At 47.9% G+C, this 9,249-nt stretch overlaps 1 protein-coding gene across 1 annotated transcript; it reads left to right on the top strand.

The window, feature by feature from the left end:
* The first annotated feature begins 912 nt into the window (after positions 1–912).
* On the top strand, positions 913–4,655 carry LOC135909736 (uncharacterized). Its single transcript, XM_065441797.2, has 2 exons — positions 913–1,259; positions 4,230–4,655. The coding sequence occupies exons 1-2, from the start codon at positions 963–965 to the stop codon at positions 4,476–4,478; spliced, it is 546 nt and encodes a 181-aa protein (XP_065297869.1). The 5' UTR covers positions 913–962; the 3' UTR covers positions 4,479–4,655.
* The last annotated feature ends 4,594 nt before the right edge of the window (positions 4,656–9,249 follow it).

Genomic DNA, 9,249 nt, shown 5'->3' with positions numbered 1-9,249 from the left:
ATCGACGCGACTCAGCATCGCATCAGAAGGCCGTGCAAGCGCAACTGCGTTTCTCGAGATCGACCGGCATGTGTTTTTTTTTGTTCCTTTTTTTTATCCTCACTCATTGTCGTCTTTACAACCATTATATTCCGCACCCAAGTGCAGGGTAGCAGACCGGAAACTCGCCTCTAGTTACCCTTCTTGCTTGCTTGCTTCTCTCTCTCTCTCTCTCTCTCTCACCTTTACCCCTTTTCTTATGTAGTTGAGTGTACGTCTCAATCCATCCAGTGGGGCGGGTCCCCCTCGGGGGTACGAGCGATGTTTTGAGGCCAGAACAACAACAACAATGACGACGACGATGATGGCAACGACGACGACAACAACAACACAATTTACCGTACTCAAGTTTAGGTATATCTTTTTTTTCTTGCTTTTTTTCTTTTTACCATTCCTGTCAACGCAAGGCTAACTATAGTATTGATCAATACTTTACCTCACGTATTCACAGTTTATTTTGCATCTTGGATTATTTGTTTTCCTTTTTTGTGTTATTTATACATTAACCTATTTATTTCATTTTATGTAGTGAATCATATTACTACCCTATTCGTGGCCTATCCCGCACAGTGGGTTTGTGCCATTAACTGAGGCTTCATCATCGTCATCATCATCATCAATGTCATCACCATCATCATCACCCGTGTAGCCTGCATTTGGCGCACTGTAAAGGATCCCAGGTGGACAAAAGTAATCCAGACTCCCCCACAACTTGCGTGCCTGATATTCGTGGCGTAATACCCGGTAACTTAATCAATTCTTTTAACAAATCGAAATCGGCAGCGCATTGTTCCTGTTGCGTGATGTAGCTGACGGACTTCTGCAGTGAATTGCACGCCGCCGGCGCTGCCAACGAGCTCGCGTGGCACGCCGCATTGGGTAGCAGAAAGAGACGACGACGAAGTGCGGGTCTCGCTGCAAGGATGGCCACCGAAGGGAGGGGGGGAACGGCTGCGGCGACGTACGCGCACGACCGCAACGCGGGCGACGGCCTCGCGGCGGATGCTCCGGTATCGACGGTGGCGTTGGCGCGCATTCGTCGGGAGCTCGAAGAGATCCGGTACACGCCGTTGACCAACTGCTCCGCGGGGCCCCTGCACCTCTCGGACCTGTTCAGCTGGACCGCCACCATCGTAGGTCCAGAGGCGACGCCATACGAAGGAGGCGCCTTCCGGCTCGACATCAGCTTCCCCGCCGACTACCCCTTCAGCCCGCCCATGGTAAGTGTTTTTGCCTACTTAGCATCTTGTGACTGCATTGCAGAAAGCGTGGGTATTAATCACTGCTGTTGCGTTCCAGCGAGGCGGTGGCTGCCTGTTCTTAGAACTCCCATGCAGATCGTGTTCCAACACGATAGATTCAGCTTTCGCTGCAGCTACCGTAATGAGACCGCCTCCCCTCCCCGCCCTGCCCCCTCCCCCTGCCCGTGCCCCTTGACCCCGCTCAAAAAGAAAAGGGCTTCGCACATGTTCGAACGCTTGCCGCGCCTTCTGCTTACGTTTAGGGAACGCCGCTTGAGGGAACTCGACTTGCCGCGCAAGGAATGCCACGCGCGTTTCCTCGCTACGTTGGGTGTACCTTTATAGAGTTTCGAACAACCTTATTGATAGGAATGTGAAAATATGCGCGCTACAAATGCTTTCGCAGGACTTTCAGAGCAAGAAAATAAATACGCTGAAGATTTCTTTCGTGTGGGAATGTGAAAGCATTATAACTTTTGTAGACGTCCGAACGCCATGAGCGCGCTCATGTTATACATTCGTGACGTGGCGCCACCTTCTCTCCATTGGCTCTACCGTCACGCGCCCAATAACGAACACACTAAACAAGACTTTCAGGAAGCCAGATGGCTGCGACGGGACGGGCGCAATGACGCACGCACTGTACTCCGTTCCATGCATAGCAGTCAATGCTGTGGAGGCTACGGAGACACTTCTTGCATAGCCTTTGTTCGCACTTGGATATGGTTCGATGTTTCTTGACCGCAATTGTGCGGAACTGATTTTACATAGACTCAGTATTGAATGCAACAACTTGTGATCCTTCGAAAGAAACGCACTTTTGTATACGGCTACCAATATGCTGTTTTAGACTTGGAGGATGGAAAAAACATAGGAGGGAGTATTCCGATCATGCAGCCAGCCTCTGCAAGAGAACGCTCGAGGAGCCACAGTGGTGGCCCAACACGCGACCTCTTGCGTCGAGATCACGGAGCAAGAATCGACATTCTCTGAGACGTTTGGTTCCCCATTGATATGCCAGTAGTTTCTGTTCGGTGCACGTTTGTTCGGTGGCCTTGCCGTGGTTCTGCCTGCAGAGCGGCAGAACCACGGCACACACAAGCCACGTGGCCCCACAATACGATAGAGAAATCCAAGTGCTAATTAGGTGCTGTTACGTCTTCTTCTGGAATACCGTCGAGAAAGAGCTATGCATTGCAGCTGATGATAGTGCACGCTGCCGTTTTTCAGAACTAACGCTGTATTATGGCATGGTGCATGAATTTATATGGCTGGACAAGAATTCCAACTCTCTTCGTACGTGCTGAAAAAATTCGATCGCTAGCCCCTGTTGCACCCTGCAACGCCTTAGGCATTGAAGGTTAGAATAGGAACAGGAATGCCAAAACAATGATTGTCAATGAATGTTCAATCTGGCACTAACAATTTCTAGCGATGGATATTCAGTGACAAGGAGCTATAATTGCGTTTTAATATGAGCAAGTCCGCAAGTCATGAGGTTGCGCATCCGGTGTTGTAGGAGAGAAGTAGCAGTAGTAATGAACTGCTAATGCATTACGTTATAGGTGATGGTCCAAACTATGATGAATGAGAAGAAAGGAAATCGAGGGGATAGATTTTTGTTTATCACGACCGTTTGAAACCAACAGATAATGATGCATTTGGGTTGACCAAATGTTGACTTTATATAGCCATGTTTAAAATATAGGCACTTATCGTGCTTTGTGAACTAGAGAACAGGAACTACTTCTCAGCTTTTAGATATAAACATCTGCTGAAAGCTTTGCAGTCATTATGCAAATCCGGATTAACGCAATAAAGGGAACAATAGCTTGCGAATTTGCAAAACCTGCAGAAAGAAATAGAAGTGTTCGATTTTTCCACTAAATTGAGAATGCCTCGGAACAGGGAAATTATGCGCATCACCTGCAAATCTTCATTCTTGCAGGCCGGAAAGAAATGGTGCATTAATGTACACCAGAAAGGAGCAGGCAAGAGTCTTTGACCATGCGTGTGAGCGAACAATCAGGCATATTCTTGTCACTGTTCTTTATTTTGCTGCGAGTATATCTACAAGAAACATCATTCAATTTTTGTGCAGCGGTTTAGCTGGGTAAACACACCACGTTAACCTCGTCACAAGGCATCTATTTTTCTTGCCCCAGTCCCTCCTGATGAAAGAAACGAAAGTGCGAATAGAAAGTCCTTTCTGAGAAGATTCAGACGTGACAGAAGAGAAGTGGACCACATAGCTTACAATGGCACACGTGCGTATTAGTCGAACAAAAGCAGAATTCTAGCTTTGCAGGTGTGTGAAGGTACTACGTTACGCGGCATTTTAGCTGGGTAAATACACATTAACCTCGCCAGAAGGCTTCTTTTTTTGCTCCACGGTCACTTCTGATGAAAGAAAAGAAGGTGCGAAAAAAATCTTTCTGAGAAAATGCAGACGTGATATAAGATAGGTGAACCACATAGCTTACAATGGCACACATGCGTATTAGGCGAACAAAATCAGTATTCTAGCTTTGCGGTACGCGAAGGTACCACGTGACGCGGCATTCTCAAGGCAATCATTATCGGGAATACGGTAACTTTTCAATGGATTCAAGTGACTCGGCACGTCACACGTCTACGAATATGGTGTACAGCGTTCCTGGCACGGTGCATTTCTTTATCGTGAGATTACGCGCGTTCGGCCCCGCATTGGTCGATGTATACCGCCTGCAGCCCAGGAACGCTGTAGTGCGCGTACGGCGGTGCGTGCGATACTGAGGCTATGCGGAATCTCCCGTAGGTGATCGCATCTCCGAAGGAGACAGCTAAAGAACACCGCCCTTGGCTCGCATAGCTGAAAAGCTTCGCTGCATTCTTATCAACGAGAACGCCGAGGTCTATTCCCACGCAGTGTTTCTTTGTGTTGCAAGCCCTGCGCGCGTTCTTTCGCAGGTGAAATTTACCACCAAGATTTACCACCCGAACATCATCGCCGACGAGTTCATCTGCCTCGACATCCTGAAGACGCGCTGGACCCCGGCCCTGACCATATCGGACGTATTGCTCTCCATCTGGTGTCTGCTCAAGGAGCCGAACTTTGAGGAGCCCGCCGATCCGGAGGTCGCTGCCGCGTACGACGAGAACCGCGCACTCTTCGAGAGCACGGCTCGCAAGTGGACTTCCGATCACGCGATGCTTTAGTGGCGCCGTCAGCGCGTCGCTTTCGGCAGGGCACGTTGGCAACACCGGTAGACGAACAGATCGAGCCGGCCGGTGAGGTCAGCCCGAGTCTACTCGGGCAAGCGAGACATTCGTGCGGCGCTTGTGGTGAGCCCTGGTTAAAATAAATGACGGGGCGGCTTTCCCTCTTTCCATTTATTCGATCGGCGTCATCGTTGAGAGCGATCAGACTAACACGCGTTTTTGCTAGAGCTGTTCATCGCATTTGGATTATGCTTAGTAATACACGTGCAATCCGCGAGCGTGGTTCATAGATGCGACACGGTGGACATCTTGCAAACTTGGAGTAGCACGAAATGGGTGCACTGAAACGCAAAGGTCATATAGGTGAAATACAGTACGAGAAACGCTGCGGAGCAGCCATCCCCTTCCTCACATGAGATCCCTTGACTTACCTCTTGCCAGATAGTGCTAGAAGGGAGCTATTCCAAATAAAAACGCGTAAATGCATTTTTCAATTAATTCCCAAACACATTTAAAGATTGCAAGTAGCAATGTGCCGATAGCGGATGAGGTTAACACGCCATGCAATGATGGCACAGCTTGATTTTGATGGCTATGACGTGGCGCTGCTACGCTCGAGGTCGCCGGTTTTTTCCGTGTCCCGAAAGTCACTGTCGGACAGCGGTGAAATGTAAACACGCTCTTGCATGATCCATTGGATGCTTCTTGAAGGTCCCCAGGTGGTCAAAATTAAACAGGAGCCTAAGATTATGACATGCTTAATAATCAGGCCGTGGTTATTGCACGTCAAACCCCACAATATAACTAAAATTTGTCATTATTGGGATGTTTTTATGGAGGCACATTAAGGAAGACCAGAATCGCAGCTTGCACTAACGGAAGCGCTTGCGTATTGTGACAATTGATGGTGTTTGTCACAACTCTGCTTTAAGGCATACGTACATCACTCAACAATTCAACCGAAGGAAATTTTTGTAACAAGATAACGTTTTACAGCGTTCGACCAGTGCTCGGTCCTGTCGGTTGTCGTTGGAAAAGGATGCATACACAACGGATATGTCTGAATCGTATGAACGGAAGCTGTAGTGAAGTATATATTTGAATGATATACATGTAAATGCAGAGCTTACCAATGGCCAAGAATGGGCTCAAGCAAGAACACCCAAAACGGTAAGCTCAAGTATAGTTCATTGAAGTCGAAGAAGGCGTACAATATATTACAATATTCCATCAAGAGGACTGTGTTATCTAGAGACGTAAAAAATCACCTGCGATTACAATACTCGCTAATGCGAATTTTGAGCGCAGCTGTTTAGGCCTTTCGAATAGGCGTTATATTGTAGCAATGAAACTGATTCTGAACGATAGGATACGCTCGGCGGCGACGCTGAACCTCTGCTCGGGCAACTAGCTTAGCAGTTGCGGCTGACGAAACACTACCACCGGTTGTGTCTGGTCATTGTTCAAAAAGAAATAGTTGATACTATTTTGTATTATAATTGTCATGTGGTAGAGACAGTGAAGGACGAGACAGTGTCGAAAGTGTGAGTTCCAAATTTTAACTCTTTATTTGGGAGAACTTGTGTCGAGCGAAACAAGTAACAGTTGAGCACAGTGATAGCGCGAGCGGTGACGGCGATCGTCGTAAATCTGACCTGCAGGTCAAGTGCGTCGTCTCTTTACATCACTCGTCGAAGGTTCCCGTGTAATCCCTGGTGCGCGCCTGACATCCAGAAACTACTACACAATTCACTACGCACATGTAATCAGATTACAAAACGCTTTGATCACAACAACCAACAGAACTATTCATAACATCCGAGAGACGTCTGATGCATGCAGACTCGTCGTGTGTTGAGGGATAAAGTTTGACATTTCTTAGCCGGTGAAAAGCAGTCAGCGAAGGAAGATAAAGCCAACAGATGACGGACGGTACTCTGGCGCCATCTCGTAGCGATTGTCGCAGAACCCATCTTGCGCGGCACTACGCTTTTCTCCTCAGGCTTTCGCCACGTCATCCTCCTGTGCTTTCCTCCTCGCCCTCTCTTTGCTAGCACCACCAGGCCCCGTACACTCTCAAGTTCAACAAATGGCCACAGAGGGCGAAAAATCAATCGAGGCGCGTTTCAGCGTAAGCGCGTAAGTGGAGCTACTGTAATTTGGTCGAATACTTTAATTTGTGCTTTCTCTGCTAGGGGCGCTGAACATGCTGAATTTTTTACTTTACACAAACCATTGACATAAACAATCGAGGCGTCTAAGGTTGTTTTGATACCTCAGGCAAATAGGCAGTTGATTTTTTTTTTAATTTGATTGTTGAAGCTGCTTTTTAGTCATAGCGTCAAGGTTTTTGTACTTGATTAACCACCGGCAGCCGACAGCCTATTGGTATCGACGTGTTTCCTGACCGTTGGCGTTCGAATGCTGCGGCGGTAAAACCGGTAAAACATTTTCGAAAGCATGCTGGTTTCGTCTGCGAGTCATTACATTGACTTGCCGTAAAGAGGTCTACTCTTGGCAAAAAATAGTGCCTCATTTTGTTTAGGCGTTGATTATCATAATGAATGCGGCGGAGGTTGAGGGAGTACGCTTGAAGGTACGTTTTTATGCCGTTGATCTCCATAACACCGTGAGTACGCAAACCGATGTCACAGAACACCCGATGCATCGTATGTTCTCCGTCATCGCTTGTTTGCTGTACGCCTACTAATTCTTCATTTCTTCAAATGTTGTACCCTCCTTTTGTTCTTGTTCTCTTGTGCTTCACTTACAGTATGTCGTTCCGTCAGCTGTAATGCGCATTTGCAAAACCAATACGTTTGATAAGACGCAGTGGTTATCATAATTTCACTACACATGTATTAAGCTGGCACTTATGTTTCAGATTGCACGACGTTGATGCGGAGATTAGGATAATTATGACACCCGTAAGGAAGAGGCAGCTGACGGCCCTAAGCTGTTGCGTTCTTTCGGCCAAACTACCCTGCCTGGTAGTGCTGTAAAGATGCTGTATAAAAGTGACACGCGGTGACAGGGAAATTATTATACTTAGCAGCGGACCGTACGTTTTGTAGCTTCGGTCTTCTTTCTTGTGCGTTTGTGCTACCCTTATTAATGAGCCATTTCTTGATTATGTTCTTGACTATGTATACCCGCGTTTGTGTGGATGCGTAGACGTGTGCTTTCTGTTTGTACTTGTAAAATGCAAATAAAATATTTTCAGGCTTACTCAATCTTTGGTGTCAGGTGCGTTTATTCCAGTCGAGGCCATCGTGCCACCTGGAAACCGCATTCTGTCAGTAGCCCTACACAAAATGCAACAGCTGGAGCGCGGCGGCACAACTCGGGGTAACGGCGGCGTAATAAACGAAAAACCGCTCGGGATGCCCTTAAAAGTCAGTTCAGAGTGTGCCTTAACTCGATATGACTCAGCGCTACACGTATTCTGCTGCGCCTCGATCGCGCTCCCGCCACTTTGGTTGCTGTGTGGCAAACGTAACGCCTACATATACACATAGGCGCTACGTTTCCACACAGCAACCCAACTGGCGGGAGCACGATCGAGGCGCAGCAGCCAGAAACCCAGTAAAGCCACAGAACACCTGGTAAAGCGGGTGCAAAACCCCGTTTCCTGTTGTACAGCGCCACCGGTGGTCGCATACTTTAGTTCACGACGCCACCGCTACGCTTATTTCCGTAGCACTGTGGAAGGTACAGTTTCCCTTCTCTAAGTTTGTATAGGTGTTCTGTGGCACCACCTTTTATTCCGCGCTGCGCACCGCGCTCACTCTTTCGTCCTTGGCTGTTGTGCCCGTTCGCTCGTTTACGCCACCGACGCCGCCGATGAAGACGCTCGCCGCAGGAACGGTTGTCTAAGAGCAGCCCTCCAAAAAGGCCAGTGCCGGCTGCATTGGGGGCGCGTTAAATATCCACAGGGGGTCATAATTAATGCGCAGTCCCACACTACGGCGTGCCTAATAACCAGATCGTAGTTTTGCCCCGTAAAACCCCAGAATTTATTAATTTAGAGTAACATGTGAATCCAATTATACCCACATGTTTTGTTTCGCCGGCGCAGTACCTTAGAATAACCGGCTTCTCTGGCACCTGCGTGAAGTTTGATAGATATCTTGTTCTGATTGTCACGGTTAAGTAGAGGCACCACATGCCGGCTCAAGGTTAAAGTAGGCTCGCGAATAGTGATGTAGTGTTCATGTGGTCAGGTGAATTTTCGTGCCAGACAGGTAGACGGTCGATTAGTTGCGCTTCCTGAACGGCCGTTTTCTTACTGTCTGCTGTAAAAGCAGATAGCTACTATAGAAAACTGTTCGCGTCATTTTAAACAAGTGCTTAAGTGGTTACCATTCCCTCTTAACTTCGCGTTTTATTTGTATCCCTGCAACTGCAAAGAACCGCGATCCCATCAGATAGACGTAAATGAACCTAATGAATTCATCTTGTGCGGTGAAAAGTTTCATCGGTGACCTCAGCCTTCAGAGCGATGTGTCATACTATACCGTCCAAAATCTAAAGGTGGTTCGGGCGTTAAATGCAGAGCATGGCACGTGTAAACGCTCACAGTGTCTATCTTTTCAAATACAGGGATGGGATCGACTTCTGCCTTTCGTAAACATTGTGACGTCATGGACCATGCGCAAACCGAAGTGCGAGACGTGTGCAAAGAGCTGATGGGCAGAACGCTTCCCTTGCACCATGGCTGTCATGGCAATCTGCTGCGACAGATAGGTCCCAGTAGGTGGTTTCGCTG

Source organism: Dermacentor albipictus, chromosome 8 (genome assembly GCF_038994185.2).
Source record: "Dermacentor albipictus isolate Rhodes 1998 colony chromosome 8, USDA_Dalb.pri_finalv2, whole genome shotgun sequence".
Taxonomy (NCBI): domain Eukaryota; kingdom Metazoa; phylum Arthropoda; class Arachnida; order Ixodida; family Ixodidae; genus Dermacentor; species Dermacentor albipictus.
The sequence above is the reverse complement of the archived record's forward strand: the minus strand, read 5'-3'. Positions and strand labels throughout refer to the sequence as shown.